Genomic DNA, 20,515 nt, shown 5'->3' with positions numbered 1-20,515 from the left:
ATGAACCAGATGCCAAGCATCCAGATTTTGATCACGTGACCATGGGAATGCTGCTATACGTCAAGGACTACCTGTATACAATTTGCTTTGAAGCCATAACTTCTCAGGTGACTGCATACTTAACCAGCTGAAGTCTGGTTGGTCTTCTAGGGCAGCCCATGTAGAACAAATTGCAGCAATCCAGGCAAAAAGTGACAAGGTCATATGGTTATGTACAACACCTCCTGATCCAGAAATGGTTCCAGTGAGCACCTAAGATGCAGTTGTGCAAAGGCCCTCTTGGTCTTAAGTAGTTGAAAGTTCAGAAGAACCTCAAGTTGCCAACAGCTCAGTACAGGGAATATGTCCCTATTCAGAGCTAAAGGCAGAATATATCTGGATTGCAGCCATTCCATCTTCTTAAGGATTCATCTGAACCTTTATTTTCGTACCCAAACCCTAATAATCCTCAGTTGCTAGGAAAGGATCTAGATCAGTGGTTCTCAACCTTTCTAATGCCGTGACCCCATAATACAGTTCCCCATGTTGTGGTGACCCCCAAGTGGGTGTGGCCACCAATAAGAGGGAGTAGGACAGCTAGGGAAAAGGGGAAAAAATGGTGGACAGCATGGTTTGGCGACCCCCATGAAATGGTCGTTTGACCCCAAATGGGGTCCCGACCCACAGGTTGAGAACCACTGACCTAGATGTACCTATCCCTGCTGTTTTAGAATGAATCCCTGGTTATTTCTAGAAAGCATGAAATGGAAGAAAGAATAGCATTCATTCACAGCCAGCCAGCTGAGATGCCAAATAAGCGCAAATACAGAATTCACATCTTCATAAGGGAGAGATCCTCTCTGTCATATACACACAAAAATATCCAGATCTTCTGTTTGGTAGATGGAAAAGTTTGGGCCTACATCACAGGACTGAGGTTGAGAAAAGAGAGGATTAACATTGTTGCCCCAAAGCTAAGTTTGGAATTTTGAAGAAAAAAAGTTCAACAATATAGACTTTTGGAGGAACATATGCTGTAGCTATTAATTGTAAAGGAAAAAGGAATAAGTCTAGGAAAGAATCTGCATTAGAACATTGATGTTTATTTCCCTGTACTATGCAAGTCTGCTTTCTTTTATTTCTCTGTACTAGTTCTGTATTTTATGTACTTCAGTCTTTTGTGAATATCTCAGATTGGCCATGAGGAAATAATTTCCCTTTTGAAATTTTGTGATTTGGAACGATTTGAAATTTCACTCCAATCTCTTTATTATATGTTCTTTTTTTATTTATAGTGGACCATGTTTTTGGTCTGTTCGGAGTGCTGTAAACATCGGTGGTGATTTTATTTTTTGTAACTTCCTTTTAAAGCTATTGTTTTCTTATGATTTGAATAGAGTTCTGTTTTCTTCCTTTAACCGGAAATTTTGATTTTTAAATATCTTACGTTAAAAAAATTATTACAGATTATATTTCTTACAAATTGGTTTCTAGTGAAGTTGGTGTGCATTGCCAAGAATGGCAGAAGCTTCTAACCACACTTCTCAATGCTGTACAGCCAGGAGGTGGCAATACTAGAATTACCTTTTTTTTTTTTTCATTTAATCACCAGATACTAACATGGGGTGGGAGCCATTTCTCTTCAAGGTTAAGTGCTGGAGATTAGGTAAGGCACCATCAAATGCTATACCAGAGCAAAGGTTGCCAGCGAGTGAAGACTCAAAAGACCCAAGACAGTTGAAGACTCTAGTCTTCTACCCTGCATGCTTCGCCTTGTTTTCTACAGCAACTTTGCCTTGGACTTCAATCTTACACAAATCTAATCCTGGGAATACTGTATCAAACCAATGTATAGAAGTCTCTTCTAAGAAGAGATGCCCAGAGTGTAAACGCAGTGGGGTTCTCAAATCCTGGTAATGCAGCCAACGCCATTTGTTTTCTTTAGTTGGTTTGCATATTTATGCAATTATAATATTGACAGTATTAAATGGGCATATTTGCATGATGTAGCTGACCCAATCAGTCATAGCATACAGGTAAAAAAAAACATAGGAAGCTGCCTATTTGGCAACCTCCCAGCCTATTATTTTTTTCCCTTGCAGAATAAAAAAAAAAGTAGATATCTACAGTGGCGCATTTGGGGTTGGTGCCATTGTGGGGATTGGTGCATTGTGCGAGGGTGGGATGGCCTCTTTTCACACCCACACATTCTCTGGATTATGGGGAAGGGAGCAGAAAGTAAAACAGAGAGAAAAGAATTGAGTCCTTGTTTGAATAACACATGTGATTAGTTGGCTTAGGTGACATTTCATTCCTTGATAGAGCCCCCCACTACACTGTCGGGTCTTAACTATTTATAATATGCAACCTCCGCCCCAATGCAGTTCAGGGTGTCATGCAAACAAGGCAATTTTGGGCTGCTTCAGAGGGCCTTTCCGGAGCAAAGGTGAAGAGCAGTGATGTTAACCTTTAGCTGCTGAAGCAGCACTTGCTTTATTCATATATTTATTGGTCTCTGAAGGCCAAGGGGGATGTCGTGTTTATCAAAATATATTAGGGGAGATTTATAAAAAATAAGAGAAAGAAAGAAAATTACAATTTTATCACCACATTTGAGCCACACGGAGGCCATTACTATAGGACTAGGGGGATGTTTGCTGATAAAATTGAGAAGTAAATAAGCAGAGTCACATCAGAAAAAAAATATCCCTTTTTTATGTCTGTTTGAACAAACACATAGAAATCATTGGAGAAATTTAAATTGTTTAGATAGGGTCGGTCTTAGAGAAGGCTGGCTGCAAATGTTGGATTTTTATTACTGGTGGTGAACTACATGTTGCCCTGGATTTGAGAATCATCTAAAACAGTAACAAAAGGGGGCCTGTTTAAGTATTGATTTCTTTATAGCCAAAGCAAGTAAGCTATGTTCCCAATATCCAAGACATAAAAGAGATAGGTACTACCTTGAGAAGTTCTGGGAGAATTAAACAGATGGTTCTTTCCTTCATTGCATGGGTTTGGAGCTCCTTACTAGAGGAAACAAAAACAAGGAATGTTGCAGATGGCCCTTTCAAACCAATGCAGGTAGCTGATTGGAGACCCAGAGAGAGTAGAAAACCATTGTTTCATCCTATGACGTGGATAACTGAGAATCTCCATAGACATTTAGCTATGCACTTTGGGATGAACACCCTTCGAATGGTGTGGGAGTATGAATGGATTTCCAGAAAAATTGCGGGCTACAGTTCATTTGCATTTCGGTTTGAGGTGCAGACAACACAGACTCCTCCCCAACAGCCTGCACGGCTGTGTTCAACAGTAGAAGGACACAGGGCAGAAAACAGCCTGCAGAAAGCACAGCTCCAACTTTAAATGAAAGAATAAAACAGACTAATTTTTACAATTGAGGTTTTGAAAGACAGTGGAACACAAACTCCCAAGAGCTGAAATCACTTCTACCAACAGACATATTAGAACAGGTCACAGAATTTGCAAAGAAAGCACAACTAGCACAACACAACAAGACCAAAGAATGACAAAAAGGCAAATTTTCCACCATACAGCTTAGACAGGAAAAAACACATAAAAGAGAAGAACCAACCAAGATGGACAGTGAGATGTCTCAGAAAACTGACCGATGGGTGAAAAATCTGTCTGACGGAGAGCTTACCCAAACAGAAAATAATGTTTTAGCCAAAGGACTGAATTTTGTGGTAACATCAGAACAGCTACCCATTGTAGATCTCCTCACAGTCACAGAATCAGCCATCAGGAACAATAAACTGGCAGAACCAGAGGCAGAATAATTAAGGATGAAGGTATCTGCAGCCCTTGCCAATGCCAAAACACCCCTTGCAACCTCACAATTCAAGAAAGCAGAGCAGCTGATAAAGGAAGACGCACAGTCATCCTGAACACAGATGACTACAAGGCCAAGGTGAACAGTCTTCTGAAGGACACTGCCACATACGAGATCCTGAAGAGAGATCCCACCGGCAGTTAACAAGAAAAAGGTCATTGATTTCTTGCAACAATTACTAAAGGGCAATGCCATCAACAAGGCACAATATTACTGTCTTTACTATGGGGAAGCCATGCCAAAATCCACAAAGAAGGAACACCACTCAGACCAATTGTTAGCAGCATCAACTCAGTCACCTACAACATTGCAAAATATCTTAACTGCTAGCTCCTCTAGTTGGTAATATCACTTATCACATCAATAATTCACACGACTTTGCCAGCAAGATTTGAAAATAAAACTGGATGCGGATGGTTTCCTATGATGTGACTTCACTCTTCACTTGCATCCCAACAATTGAAGCTGTCATGGTAGTGGAAAAAAAAACATCTGATGCAAGACAGCACCCTACGTGACAGAACCAACCTCAGCCCAGACCACATATGTGCCATGTTGGACCTCTGGCTGATCACTACCTATTTTCAATACAGTGAAAGTTTCTACAGGCAAAAACATGGCTGCGCCATGGGCTTACCAGTGTCTCCCATTGTGGCCATTCTCTACATGGAAGAGGTAGAAACCAAAGCCCTAAACTCCTTCACAGGAATTCCATCCACTCACTCATATAGGTATGTGGATGATATTTGGGTCAAGATCAAAACACAGGAATTGGAAGCATTCACCAAATATATCAACCCGATAGACAGATACATCAAATTCACACGTGAAGATGTTAAGGAAAATAGTCTAGCTTTCCTGGAGTGTGCTGTATACATTAAGGAAGACAGAAGCCTTAACATTGAAATTTACAGAAAACCCACTCACAGAGATCAATATTTACATTTTTATTCACCCCACTCACTGGAGCACAAAATGGGAGTTATCAGAACTCTACACCACAGAGCTGAAGGCCTGCCTACCAGCAAAGAAGGAAAAGAAAAAGAAATAAAACACATCAAGGAAGCCTTCGGAACATGTGGCTATCCCAAGTGAGCCTTCATCAAATCTCAAAAAAGATCTAGCAGGAGCTCCTCCATAACAGACAAAGACAACAATAAACAAAGCAACGTAGTCATTCCATACATTGCAGGAATATCGGAAAAGCTCAGAATACACTAAGGCAAAAGCTTGTCCATCCCAAGGATAAAACACCCAGATACAAACTGAGCAACGTGGTATATGCAGTACAATATGGTTAGTCATGTGCAGATCTGTACATTGGGGAAACAAAACAACTTCATAAATGCATGGTACAACATAGGAGAACAAACCCATCAGGACAAGAGTCAGCAGTCCATCTGCATTTAAAAGACAAAGGCCATTCTTTCAAAAATAGCAAACTCCATATTTTGGACAAAGAGGGACTGCTGTTTTGAAAGAGGGGTGAAAGAGGTCATGTATGTCAAAATTGAACAGCCCTCTCTCAACAGAGGAGGAGGGATCCAACATTTATTTCCAGTCTACAACACAGTTCTTTCAACAGTTCCAAGAAGGCTCCATACCCATTTGTACCACTCAGGTGACCCTGAAGACACAGATAAGCCTCCAGGTACCTTTAACTGCTTGCTAAAAGAATGCAAATGAACAGCTGTCTGCAGGAGTATAAATCTTTCCATTCCTCACCATCCAGTCAGAGCTGAAGAAGCTTCTTGGATGAGAAGTGAAATGTCTTCAAAGAAAAACAAGAAAGTCCAGTTACCTCGTAGAAAAGCATCTTTGGGAGAACATTGTTTCATTTCTTTTCTTAGATGGTATTAAGCAATTTTTAAACCATGGTTGGTAGAATATTTTTACCTCAGAAGGGCTATGTCTTTGCATTGAATTATTTATTTTGTTTTTAAAATCTTTGTAAATCTCCCAGATTTGTGCATGGTTGGGCACCAGATAAATCAAATTCATAAATAAATAAGCAAGTAAATAGGCTGTAGTGGCCTTTCACACTACACGTGGACTCACAACAGACTGTAAAGTAAAACTTACCCATAATGCAATTTAGTATGATGGTGAACACAACTAATGTGTAAGAACTTGAATAATGGAGGGGAAAGCTGTCATTGATTAAAATGGACCTTTTTTGATGCAAAAGTGCTAGCTTTGACATGGCATCCCATTGCTGTTCCCGCCACTCCTTCACACTATTTGTCTCATCTCTGTCCTTGAAAGATAGTATGGGAAGCCCCGAGGATACTTTGCTGGTGTCCCAACACCAAGCCTGAGTTCACACTGTTTGCAGATTCCCAATGATACCTAAATGAAACACAAAGTATTATTGCAAAGGCAAAAAATAAATAAATTATAAAGTGGCTTCTGAAAATGTGCCATTATCTTAAATTTAAGAAATAATTGATGTCGCTGGGTGACATAAAGGGTGATAATTGGTTCTTAAGTGCATTAGCAAGATAGATTCATAATGAAATACCAGGGAGTTTCACAGCACATTTTTGGCTCATATGCTAGTTGTTTTGATTCATTTATGGAGATGGGATTCATTGCTATGAGCATCTCAGAACACCACTCTGAGAAAAAAGATGAAAGCATTGTTATTCCCCTTTCCCTTGATTTCTAAAAAGAGCAAAATTAATATGCATGTGAAAGTAAGGAAAAAAATTAGGAAGAGGTCCTCATTTTTTAAAAATAAGAGCTCTAGTTTTTAAAACAATGGTACTTATCGAGAATAAGCAATTAATAAAACGTATTTTTACTTCTTAATTATGTTTGGAGGGAAATTAAAAGGAAACTACTTCGACATTTAATATGAAGATCTCTACCTTATGTACTTTCATCTTTTACTTTAATGAAAAGAAAAACTAGAAAGGAAATTCAGAGGGATTGCCGACATACAACTGCTTTAATTCACTAATAGTGAATTTGATTAAAGATCTGCCATTTTTAGATGATTTTGTTATGTAGTCATCAACTTTTATGCCACTAGTCTTCCTTTTCCCCAAATATTGATAGGCAAAGTCTGTTAGCCAAGAAAAGCACAAAACTGTGTCAGTTTGGGTACTTCTGTTTCGTGGAAAGCCATACATGATCTTGGAAAAACTGTATGGTGAGAATTACAGAAGCATGTTCTAAGCCGAGGGAAGGGGGGGAGGGAAACAGTAGAAAGAAACTCAGACTGATTCTGTCCTGACTCCCTGAGGTATAAGAGGAAGGGAAAAGAAAAGCTCAGATTTTGTAATTCTTGCCCATATCAGTAGAGTTCCAGTGTTCTTAGGGACTTTTTTTTCCTGACTTGCTCTATCGCAAAGGGCTGACATCATTCTTGAAAGGCTGATTGTGTTTTCCCTTCCCTTCATGTTTTTATAACTTTTGTCACATCATTTCTTCAAAGTCACATCTGTTTCTGTTCACACGTTTAGAAGAGCTTGAATGCTTCTAACCAGCATTGTCCCTCACACACTCCCCCTTCTCACTGAGGAGCAGGGACTGATTGCATGTCACACTTCACAGAGGATTATCTAGAATGTATTATGGCGAGCAAACTGAGTAGACTTACTGAAAATTGGCCTCAATATTTGTCACTCGGGGTTCATGATTTGTGATTTTTAGGAGGCACTTCAGAAATATTCACTAAGCAGCCCTGTAAGCTTGTACACAAGTTCATAATATCATAATCATATATCAAAGAAGCCTGCTTTTCTTTAGCAGAACTGTATTCTCTGTGGAAACATTTGTATTATAATCAATCGACAACTTTAGTAGCAAGAATACATCTGTGCAATTCAATTGAAAATAAGTCTCAGTGATTGTGCAACGTGGCTGATGTTAATATTTCTCCCTGTCTTACCAAGTGGATCACTATCAGGACACTTAGAAAGTAAGAAATGTGTGTTTAAAATGAGTTAGTTTTTTTTACTAGGGAGTAAGACAATTGCTACACCTCATTTCTCTAGGTCAGCGGTTCTCAACCTGTGAGTTGGGACCCCATTTGGGGTCGAATGGCCATTTCACGGGGGTCGCCAAACAATGCAGTTCGCCATTTTTTTTCCTCCTTTTCCTTAGCTGTGCTACTCCCTTTTATTCTATTGGCTTTTGAAAGCCAATAGAATAGACTCTCTTGAATAGAGTCTAATTCTATTGGCTTTCAAAAGCCAATAGGAATTGTCCAGGCTGTCTCTGCCCTGCTGAGCCCGCCAAAAGTCCCATTCTGCAAATGGTGCTGCACCAGTTGAGTAGTCCTCGACTTACGACCGGTTGAGTAGTCCTCGACTTACGACCGGTTGGGGGTCGCGCCATTAAAAAGGTTAAGAACCACTGCTCTAGATGGTACTGTAAATGCAGAGAGGTGATAGATGTAGATATAGAAAAATATTTAGCGTGATGAATGGAAATTTTCCAATTTCAGAGGAAATCCTATTTTTATTCAGGGAGTCAAAAATCTATAGGATGGCAGGTATGGTGTCGAAATTTCAGTCCCACCTCTTTTGTACACGCAGTGAAATTACATGCATGTTTAAAAGGAATAGGGCATGGGTTCTATCCCTTTGCAGATTCTGATTCACATGTGAGCACACACACATACACACACACCATACCTTGCTTGATACTAGGCTGAACTCATGAGCAGTGAAAAGCATTTATTATTATTATTTTTTAATAGAAAAAATTGCTTTCTGGCCTTGGAATGTAAAGAGTTTGTAAAGCAAACGGCAAGCCTTGAATTCATATCTATTGTGCTTAACATCCCTTGGATGCTTTGGTGTGTTTCCTCAGCTTGTCATTCTTTTTCATACAGTCAGCAAATACTATTAAAAGATTCTTTAGTGTTTCTCAGAAACAATCATGACAAGTGGAAATATTGCTTAAAACCCCACTTGAAATTTAACAAAGATAAATGCAGAGTTCTATGTTTGGGTGGGAAAACAAATCAAAGGTAAGTTGAAGATGGAGGGAGATAGCAATATGTGTACTAAAGACGGCGGCGGAGGGGTGGGGGATCTGGTTTCTTGGTGTGTATTCACAAGCTGAATATGAGCCACAACGTGATGGAGTTGCAAAAAAAAAAAAAGTAAGTGCAATCCTAGATCACATTGCTAGTAGTATCAAGATCAAAAGAAATTGCCATTCCTCTCTATTCTACAATGGTCAGAGTGTACCTAGCGTGGCAGGTCCAGTTTGGGGCACTGCCTTTTAGGAGAGACACTGACATATTGGACATGTCTAAATTGAGACTAAGATGATAAAGGGCCTAAAAAGGAAAGTTTTAGAAGGAGCAATTAGATCCCTCAGTTATTTCAGCCTAAAAAAGAGAAGGCACCAGGGAAATAAACGCTGTCTTTAATAGCCTTTCATCTGCAGGACTGTTATGAAGAAGTCAAGGTAACACTGATGCAAAAGACAGGACACGAAGCAATGGATTTAAATTATAAACAAATATAAACCAAAGATTTTGGTTATTTATTGGGGGGGGGGGACTTCTAACAGTAACATTTTTTCAAGAGGGACTGCTCCAGGAGCTAGTGAACTGGACATGTTTAAGCAGAAGCTCTATTGGTGGATTCATGCTTTAGGTAGTGGGTTGGATTAGATGATCTCTAAGATCCTTTACATTCTCTGTTCCTGTGAAAAATGCCTGGCACATTTTCTCTAGTGTAAATAAACTGGGGGTTCTAGTACCAGTGGTAAGGAACAATTATTACAATTCACTACAGTTTATATGCCACTCTAATCCCAACCAGTCTCTGGGCATTTTACAAAATAATAAATAGGTTAGTGGAAAAGAATGGTAAAACCAATAGCAGCAGCATCCAGGTCCATAGAAGAAAGGTCTCCCTCTTCACAAATGTATTCCCAAGGCTAGCCAGGTTTTAATGGCTTTTCAAGAAACCAGTGAGTTGGGAGACAGTCTGATCTTGGGAGAGAGATCCAGCCATCAAGTGAGAAATTAGTGGTTTTGCACCATCTACTGATTAATAGTTTCCTCGTACCTCTGATTAGAAGAGAAACTAGCAACTATTTCCATTATGTCTCATTTTATAGAAGAAGAGGTATAAATGACTGACTAGCGGTTGATAGCAGGCTTTCCTGGGGAATGTCATGGCTATTGTTTCTGTGGTAATGCCTTTTCTTCGTATTAATCTAATGATACATTCCTTTGTCACTGTGTCCCAGATTGTGATCTCACTTCTACAGAAATGAGTCCAGATCTGTTTCAGGAAACTTGCTGAGGGCCACTTGCATTTACATATTGCTTTTCTTTACCGTTCTAAAGTAAAATCTGCTGAGCACTTACAATTTTACAAATGGCTCTTGCTTTCTATTTAAAGATATTACCATACATAAAAATGAAGGTCAAAACACTTGAAGGCCAGAGAAAGCTCCCCTGCTAAATGTTATCAAAAGGAATCAATTCTGCTCATGTTTTTTTTATCTACCTTTATGAATGGTAATAACTTTATATGACACTGAGAAAAATAAATGGAGTATAAATAGAAAAAGTATTTTACTGTTAGGTCTTGTTGTTGAGTGATCCATAAGCCACTAATTGTTTGTTCCTATCCAATGTATTTGTCACTACAAAGACTCTGGGATACTTCTGAATTGAACCTGGTACCTCATTACATAGTAGTATAATTACCCATAAATGGAATGTGGGTATACGTGTAAGAGGGAGGAAAAAATTAGCCATTTAACCCACAAGCCTAAATTGCTGAGGATAACGCCATCCATAAGTCATCTTGTGTAATTTTTGCTTAGTGCTTAAAAACTTAATGAGACTCAGGCCTTCTGCTGAATAATAACACCTTCAGAATGAAGGGAAATTAGAAAATGGAAATTTTTCATCTACCCCTTTCGTATGTAGATTCACTTGGGCAGTATGTCTAACAATGAAAAATTTATGAGCTTCCTAAATTATGGGGAATAAGCTATAACAGAAGGTGTATGGTAGGATAGAATTGCAGGTATGAGAAGTTTAATTCCTCTTGGAATAAAATACCAATTCTTCCGGGTCTTTTGTGACCTCTGCAGGAAATAGAGTTGAGGGGTTTTTTTTTTTTCTTTCTTTGAGAATCTTCTCTATACCTGTCTATTTTTTTTTCACTTTGACCCTGCAACACAAGTAGAAAAATTAAGATTATTACATTCAGCTGTAAATTGCACTTAAGTTGTAGTTTATTTTAGCCATTTTTGATTGCTTTTTTTCTACATGTGCCAGTTCAAATCTTATACAAAAGCTTTCTGCCATTATTTCTTCAGAGAATCAGAAGGACTGTTTGGGCCATCAAGTCCAATGCCTTGTTCAGAGTAATAATCCAAGTTAAAATTTCCCAGACAGACTGTTGTACAGCATAGCCTCTGGATAAATTAATCACCTTTCTAGGTAGCTACTTTTGTACTGCTTGTACTCTTAACTCACACTGAACTAAATTACTAAAAATCATGTCATGAAATGTTTTGGTTTACTAAAATCAAGATATATTAAGTCTGTAATATTCTCATAATCTATTAAGAAAGCTTCCTACTAAAAAGTGTGATAAAGTTAAGCAAGATTTGTTTTTATCCTGTCCCCTGTTCTTCAGGCTTTCTCAGAGATAAAAGTTTGGCCATCATCTAGCTCCTTCAGTACCTTAGGTTGCAATTCATTTGGCTCCGGAGATTTAAACTCATTCAAGTAAATAGATTGTCCAGGATTAATCCTTTTCTTCTAAATCTTAATTTTTTTTCAAGGCTTCTGCCTTAATTCTTATGGAAAGAAGTTACCCATTAACAATTTGGCAGCTATGGAAGATGGTCATGTTAGGTCTTTCTCCATTTCTTGGCTGAGGGAGCCAGCATTGCCCAAAGACATTTTCCTTGGTGATGTGGCCATCTTGGCTGTATGCCAAAGGTGCATGGAACTGTTACCTTTCCACTGAAGTGGTATTTATTAATCTACTTGCATTTACACACTATCGAACTGCTAGGTGGGCAGGGGCAAGGAATGGGAGTTCAGCCCATTGTGCGGCACTCAGGTCTTGAACCTAGCTGTCAGCTTTCCAGCTTTCTTATTGCACCCCTAGGTTAGGGGGAAGGCTAAGATAATTCCACAGAATGATTCTTAGGAGATTGAACCAGCTATCACACCAGGGCATATTTTGATGTTGCCCTTCAGAGGAACTTTGTAGTTCTGGGCCAACTTAAAAGGATGCTTTAAGGGATTGTTTACAAAGATTATAAATTACGGTATACCTTTGTCCATGGCAGAAAGGACTTCTGTGTACATCAGCATAAATAGCCAGTGATTCTTATCTTTCCCCCTACTTGGAATGATGCTAGGACAATATGTTATTTTCAGCCAGAAGGAGCAGCCTGTTGAAGGACAATGCATGTTGTACTGCTACATCCAATGTAGACAAATAGTTGGGATCATATTAGTAAAATTCTTTTCTAAAAGGTGATTATCTGTGTTGATCCAAAGATTCAATACCAAACTTGGTTTCCTAAAGGTTTGTCAGCAATAAAACTGGTGCAGTCAAGCTTCTCTGCATGTTGTGGTCTAATCATTCCAGTGTTTTAAAGAATTTTGATTTGGAATTGTGTTGGCTAAATCCCATACCAATAGAGACTGACATGATGCCACGAAATCCTTGCCTAAACATGTCAAAAAAAAAAAAAAAAGCTTCATAAAGAAGTTGGTACCTTTGCCCAAGCATTTAAGTATATTGTGGGGTTGCTGTTTGTTGTTTTTTTCCAAGTTTTTTTTTAAAAAAATCCTTCACTAAGAACAGCCATGTGTTGTAATAGGACTCTGAAAGTTACAGTTATCTTTTTTCAGTGCAACTTTAAGTCTCCCTTCTCCTCCTTTCTTGTAAAAACTCACCCATTCCCAGAGAGTTATCTAAGAAGCTCTTCCGCAAGCTACAAAAACAAGTGGATTACCTTTCATAAATTTATTTTCTTTCCAATTTCAAGTTTTTCAAAAAGTTAATGTTCTTGGCAAGAAGCAGAGATAAAGACAGAAAAGAAAGGATGAGTTAGAAGAAAAGTACTAGAGACTGTGGTCCCAATTCTTATGGGAGTGTGTGTGAGGTAGGTAAGAATAATAACTACAGAGCCAGCACAAAGAGAATAAGCAGTTTGTGCTGCTACTTCCAACCACTGCAGTCCCTGTTTCACCTAAGAAAAATCAGCATACTTCCTCAGTTGCTTTAACTTCTTTTAATTGTTTATTTATACCATGTATCTATTGCTCTTTAATAAAATACCAAATAGCTATGATGATGCAAGCTCAATTCCATCAAGTTAGCTAAATTACCACAGTTAAAAGTCTTTGTATCTTTGTTTGTTTACTAAATATTTGAATGAGCCATTAGCAATAAACCTCTGTTGTTTATGCAAATTCGTCTTTCAGCATGGATATGAAGTGCTAAAAGATTGTCTTCGCTTTCATAGAACCTGTAATCCAATTGGAAAGCCAGACTTTTTTAAATACAATTTTTACTGAAGAATTTTTTTAATGAGATAAAAACAAATATTAGAAAAGAAACAGAGAAAATAAGGAAAAATCGTGAATGAATAAGAAATAAAAAAGAAAAGATTATAAAGAAGCAGTTTCTTATCTTTTGACAGAAGTTATAAATGCAATTATATTTTAAGAGGATATATTTTACCCTCTCTAAGGTTACACCATAATTTCCTTCTTTCCATAAGTTATTTCTTCTAATCTTCAAATCCATAGATCGCAAGATCATTTTTCTCTATGTTTCAGCAAAAAGTCCATAAGGGGTTTCCAGCCACTGATAAATATAGTTACTGATCTTCCTCTAATCCAGGGGTGTCAAACTCTCAACATCGCATGTCCAACGTATCGCAACTTTTTCTCCATTGCCGGCAATGGGGTGGGTGCAGTTTTGGCATGACGCATCCAGCCCGTGAGTCTGCAGTTTGACACCTCTGCTCTAATCAAAAAAGTTAATGTAGCTACTGCTTCTTGTTGTCACCTTCACCACATATTTGTCTGTAAGCCAGATTTTTTAAGTGGCAAATAAAACCTTAGATTCTTTCATGGAGTCTACTCAAGGTTAATACCAATTGGTTGAGTTTTATTATTTATTTATTACTTACCTTCCTACTCACGCATTCTCTGGGGGGTTTTTTTTTTTTTTTTAGCAGTCCAACAACATCCCTGGAGACAGTGCATCCCCTCAGGAATTCTTGAAAGAGAATGTTTGAAGTGGCAGTTTTGGCTCTCCCCTCACCAGAATCAGTGGAGGAAAATGCTCTGTCTTTCCTTTTGCTTGTATTCAGCCTCTTCCATAAAATGTTTTGTAATTATCTCCCCCAGGCAAAGATTGATTTGAGTATCTACATCCTGTAAGATTGTATGAGATGTATAAAGACAGAGCAGCTGAGTATCCAAAACAGAAGGTGAATGGGAGCAGAGTGAGGGGAATTTTCCTCATAAGCTGTCTCTCTAATTTGTAATTTGATGGACAGAAAGTAGGATCTCATCATAGCCAGGATGCTTTCTCATATGCTACAAATCCAGAGAGGTCCCTGTTTCTTGCACAGGGGAGGAGGAGGCAATAGGTTTGGGCAGCAAACTGGCAATGGATAATGAACAAGTACTTAATAATCAAGTCAGCACCAAGTTCCTAGGGACAGTGTCCACTGTCTTTAAAAAGTATTATGTAAAATTAATATATACTCACACCAGATTACTTTCTAAATAGAAATCAGTAACCAGAAATATTTGGAAGATTAAGGAAGCAAAATATTAGCAGTTCTCCAGGATTCCAAATAGAAAAGGTGTTTTGTAATAGGGAAGGGATTTTTGCTGCAGTTATACTGCCTCTAAAGAAATAATCCTTGGGTTTTTAAACGCTTTGGATTGGCTGGCTCAAGACCACACTTTAAGCCACTGATTTAATCATGGATATAATGGATAAACCTCACTTTTCCTTTATACCACACACATAATATAAAGTGTGAACCCTAAAAGAAAATCACCTTTATGATCTTGCTTATTTGTTGTTATTAATTGCGAAGTCGTGTCCGACCCATCGCAACGCCATGGACAACATTCCTCCAGGTCTTCCTGTCCTCTACCATCTTCTGGAGTCCATTTAAGTTCACACCTACTGCTTCAGTGACTCCATCCAGCCATCTCATTCTCTGTCGTCTCCTTCTTCTATTGCCCTCAATCTTTCCCAGCATTAGGCTCTTCTTCAGTGAGTCCTTCCTTCTCATTAGGTGGCCAAAGTATTTGAGTTTCAACTTCAAGATCTGGCCTTCTAAAGAGCAGTCGGGGTTGATCTCTTCTAGGACTGACCGGTTTGAACGCCTTGCAGTCCAAGGGACTCACAGAAGTCTTCTCCAGCACCATAGTTCAAAAGCCTCAATTCTTTGGCGCTCAGCCTTTCTTATGGTCCAACTTTCACAGCCATACATTGCAACTGGGAAAACCATGGCCTGACTATACGCACTTTTGTTGGCAGGGTGATGTCTCTGCTTTTTAGTATGCTGTCTAGATTTGCCATAGCTTTCCTCCCCAGGAGCAAGCGTCTTTTAATTTCTTGGCTGCAGTCCCCATCTGAGGTGATCTTGGAGCCCAGAAAAATAAAATCTGTCACTACCTCCATTTCTTCCCCATCTATTTGCCAGGAATTGAGAGGGCCGGATGCCATGATTTTGGTTTTCTTAATGTTGAGTTTCAAGCCAACTTTTGCACTCTCCTTCTTCACCCGCATCAAGAGGCTCTTTAGTTCCTCTTCACTTTCTGCCATTAGAGTGGTATCATCTGCATATCTTAGGTTGTTGATATTTCTCCCGGCAATCTTAATTCCAACTTTTGATTCATCTAGCCCTGCCTTTCTCATGATGTGCTCTGCATATAAGTTAAATAGGCAGGGCGACAGTATACAGCCTTGCCAGACTCCTTTTCCAATTTTGAACCAATCAGTGGTTCCGTGTCCAGTTCTCACTGTTGCTTCTTGACCGCATATAAGTTTCTCAAGAGACAAATGAGATGGTCTGGTACTCCCATCTCTTTAAGAACTTGCCACAATTTGTTGTGATCCACACAATCAAAGGCTTTTGCATAGTCAATGAAGCAGAAGTAGGTGTTTTTCTGGAACTCCCTAGCTTTCTCCATGATCCAGCGTATGTTGGCAATTTGATCTCTAGTTCCTCTGCCTCTTCGAAATCCTGCCTGTACTTCTGGTAGTTCTCGATCCACATACTGCTGGAGTCTAGCTTGTAGGATTTTAAGCATAACTTTACTAGCATGTGAAATGAGTGCAATGGTGCGATAGTTTGAACATTCTTTGGCATTGCCTTTCTTTGGAATTGGAATGTAAACTAACCTTTTCCAATCCTGTGGCCACTGTTGAGTTTTCCAAATTTGCTGGCAAATTGAGTGTAGCACTTTTACTGCAGATCTTGCTTATAATGAAGTAATTAACTAAGCTTGATTCGTACCAAATGCCATTTTGATTTAATTTTGGTGATTTAATTTTGATTCCCTTTGCATATCCATCATTTGATTGATCAATTGAGATTTCAGGATGTGCTAAACAAGATACAGTGTATTATTGAAGAATTTTACAAGGATAAACCTTCGCAGAATATCCCTTGAGACCTTCCACTTGAGGAGTGATGCTATGATAAAGCAGAGATATGCAAATTCTTTCAGGCTGAGAGACCATATACTTCTGTAGACAATTGTGTTTGAAAGCATGAATAAGATTTAGTGCAACTTGTTTTTCCATATGTAATAATATTCCCATCATAACTCCTAACAGTTTCTTTAATACAAACTATAGCCACATAAATAATAGTTACTTACATAAGTAATTACAAAATTTACATAAGTTATTACATAACTTATGTAATAGTTAATAGTTATTTTACATCAGGCTAGAAACTGGGAGACTATGAGTCTAGTTCATCCTTCAACACAAAACCAGCCAGGTGACTTTGGACCATTTACTCTCTCTCAGTCCTAGGAAGGAGGCAAGGACAAATCACTTCTGAAATCTTGCTAAAAAGACTGCAGGGATTAGACAGAAATTGACTCACAGGGGAAAAAAAGTTATTTTACTAGTAAAATTCTTTTCCAATGAAATTATATTGCTGTTTGCTATATTTTCCCCAAGATGTGGTCACAAGCAAAATGTGACCAGTCTGCTGCAATTTAAGTTAACTTAGAAGAGAAAACTTCTTTAAGAATCTCTGGTACTTGCTTTTAGTGGGCATATTTTATTATCCTCAAATGTCAAACTGAACCATAGTTTGTTAACCATATTTTGCAGAAGAAAGGCCATTGGTTGATTTTCACGATCTGCCAAACTAGTGATGGCAAATCTTTTAAAGACCCAGTGCCCAAATTGCAATCCAAAACCCACTTATTTATCACGGAGTGCCGGATGGGCGTGGCCGCAGTGGTCATGGCAGACTGGGTGGGCGGGGCCAGGGCGGCAGGGGCCAGTCCCTCGCCATCTCTGGGGCACGGCACACGTGCCCACAGAGAGGGCTCTGAGTGCCGCCTCTGGCACGCGTGCCATAGGTTCGCCACCACTGTGCCAAGCCATAAACCAGGGGTCTTCAAACTTGGCCCTTTTTTGACTTGTGGACTTCAACTCCCAGAATTCCTCAGCTAGGTACTCTGGCTGAGGAATTCTGGGAGTTGTCTACAAGTCATAAAAGGGCCAGGTTTGAAGACCCCTACTATAAACCATGTACGCATCATGTACAGTACATACTATAGCCATTGGGTTTATTAAATACCACTGTAGAAATCATATTTTGGCTCCGTGGGCCAGAATATGCTGCTCCCATAGTTGTTATGAGACCAGGAAAACATGAATATATCAGAACCAGATAATGTTCTCTGACTTTTCTTTCCAGTCTATGCTTAATATTGGCTCAGCCACAGTGTTGAGCCTGTGAGGAATATGTGCTCCTCAGCTCTAGCAGTTAAGCTTCAGATTATTATTCACTGATTTTCTTTCCGAGATTCCTTGCTTCATTTGTGTTATATATATCTTTATTTCAATTAGGATTGAAGAGAAGCAAACCAGTTGATGCTCAGTTTATTAGATGCTAATAGAAAAATTTCTCTTCTCTTGACTCCTAACTGTCAACAAATATCTATCATAACAGAATTTGAGACTCTTCACAGAAAGTAAATAAAGTATTGCTGCCTTTTCTCTTTAAGAAAAGCCAGAAATGGATGAATTCACCTTGGAAAGAGTACTTGAGGAACTGGAAACTCTGTGCTCTGAGAATATGAATATTGCCATTGAGACAGAAGAAGGCCTAGGGATAGAGTACGATGAGGATGTGGTATGTGATGTGTGCCGTTCACCAGAAGGAGAAGATGGCAATGAGATGGTTTTCTGTGACAAATGCAATGTCTGTGTGCATCAGGTGAGTAGCCGTTCTCTCTGTGATCCGGTAGTAAGGACAGTTCCCTCAGATACATGATATGTTTGTTGTTAATTGTGGCTAGTTTACTGCTTGTGATATTAAAGGAATAAATATGTCAAATTCAGGCATGCAAATGATGTCCAAGAATTCTTATGTTGGAAATGCAGTAGCACCTGAAATGCAGTATCAGAAGACTAGATTCACTATTTCTCCTTCTTTTTAAATGTCTTTCCCCCTTTTTTATTCATAAATTGCTGAATCTGGTATCTTTTTAGCTACTCATTTATGTTTCTTTAGTATTCAGTACATATATTGCACTAAGACATAGTCTGTTTTAACAACTTGTTGCACAAGCCATTATAAGATGAAGTCAAAATCAATCAAACCATTTCATGGTTTTGTGTGATCTATAAACTTAGCCAGAAAATTGAATAACCTTTACTTAGCAAAATAGGTCTCTGCTGTGGCTATGGAAAACAGCTTTGAAAAATATTTTGTACTGAATTTGATAGGAAAAAAAGTAACAAAAATTCACTGCTATTAAGATGGTAAATAAAAAATATTTCTTATGCAGTAGAAAATCTGGATCAAAAGTCCAAGATTAAGGCAATAGGGTCAGGCAGTCATGGAAATTTAGGGGCAAGAATAATGTGTTACCCATCCTCTCATTCTCTTTCAACTCTCATGCATTCATTCAGAAAATTGCCTAATCAGATTTTTGGGGATGAATATTACTGTTTAAACTACATTATATTAATGGTAGGTGGGAACAGGGAATCCCATACACTTAATATTTGTAAACTAAAATGCATCATGGTACTTTATCATAAGGTATATTAATCTTGATATGCACTCATCACATAAGTAACTAATCTTTGTCCTTATATTTCTTTTTAGGCTTGTTATGGAATCCTAAAAGTTCCCCTTGGAAACTGGCTCTGTCGGACCTGTGCCCTGGGAGTTCAGCCAAAGTGTTTACTCTGCCCAAAGAGAGGGGGAGCCCTGAAACCTACCCGGAGTGGAACAAAATGGGTTCATGTTAGCTGTGCCTTATGGATTCCCGAAGTACGAGGCTAAGTGATTTCTGCCTAAACAGAACGAACGGAGTGTGGATGAAATCTGTTTGGATTAGATCATGCTTGCTACATCTTCCACAAACTGTTCATGCCATTGAATGAAATTATTTAAGAAAATCTAACATTTGAAACATTATTATGGTTATCCCTTCAGACATTCCAAATAAATGCCCTCATGGTATGGGGGTATGAGCATCCCCGGAGATTTGTGTCAAAGGCGTATTTTATGATATTCATCTTCAGAGAGAATTGATTCATTATTCTTGGAGACAATATATGGAAACTGATTATTTGTATACTTTGTCTTATTCTCAGGTTAGCATTGGATGCCCTGAAAAAATGGAACCGATTACAAAAATTTCACATATCCCAGCAAGCAGATGGGCTCTGTCGTGCAGTCTTTGCAAGGAGTGCACTGGAACCTGTATTCAAGTAAGTAATTGATTCTAAGAAAATCCAAGAATCAGATTTTTTTTTTTTTTTTTTTTTTTTGGTGTTCTGCCTATTTAAAAAAAATGATGACATCACCTTACAATTTTGTACAGACATTGTGCATGTTTGGATTCACTGGGCAACAATATAGACAAACAGTTTAAATTGGCTTTTCAGCAATATTTAAGCAGTGCTGCTACCTTTATTTAGCATTTTATTGTCAGTGCACTTGGATTTGTTAACAACAGAATCATTCAACTTAGAATACAGCAAAAGGCCATTTAATTGAGTTCCTAGATCTGAAACACCTTTTCCCAGACATGATATGTTGTTCTTTGATTAGTGCTAGAAGAGTTGTTATGGCATCCTCATGCAGTCTGCTGCCTCTCTGCAGGCAGCTCTCTCTACTAACAGGAGAGTAAGAGAGATTGTTTGTAAGTCTCAGCCTGACTGATAGCTGTTTTTCTACCAGGCAGACAAACTAATGAGATAATTAATTAATCAGGGTTTTTTGACTGCAACCACAGAACAACTCTTTGGCAGGATTCTGCAGTTTGCACTAGTGCCATGAAAATGTCATCTTTGATACCAGGCCTTGCTTTCTTACAATGTTTCATTAAAATTAAAATTGTTTCTTTCCTGAAATGAAAACTTGAATGCATTTCTTTAAATCTTCCCAATGTTGATTCAGTTCCGTTTCTGACGATTCTTG

The 20,515-nt window shown here is 38.6% G+C and overlaps 1 protein-coding gene across 3 annotated transcripts in view; it reads left to right on the top strand.

Annotated features, from left to right (window-relative positions):
• The window catches only part of JADE2 (jade family PHD finger 2), a 227,688-nt gene that overhangs the window by 154,000 nt on the left and 53,173 nt on the right, over window positions 1-20,515 (top strand). For all 3 annotated transcript variants that reach the window (XM_039334885.1, XM_039334884.1, XM_039334883.1), the window contains exons 6-8: window positions 18,084-18,295; window positions 19,193-19,360; window positions 19,687-19,803. In XM_039334885.1, the coding sequence (XP_039190819.1) occupies window positions 18,084-18,295; window positions 19,193-19,360; window positions 19,687-19,803 (497 nt within the window). The remainder of the gene's footprint in view (window positions 1-18,083; window positions 18,296-19,192; window positions 19,361-19,686; window positions 19,804-20,515) is intronic.

The sequence above is a fragment of the Crotalus tigris genome, unplaced genomic scaffold (genome assembly GCF_016545835.1).
Source record: "Crotalus tigris isolate CLP2741 ecotype Arizona unplaced genomic scaffold, ASM1654583v1 scf7180000017638.2057652, whole genome shotgun sequence".
Taxonomy (NCBI): Eukaryota; Metazoa; Chordata; class Lepidosauria; order Squamata; family Viperidae; genus Crotalus; species Crotalus tigris.
The sequence above is the reverse complement of the archived record's forward strand: the minus strand, read 5'-3'. Positions and strand labels throughout refer to the sequence as shown.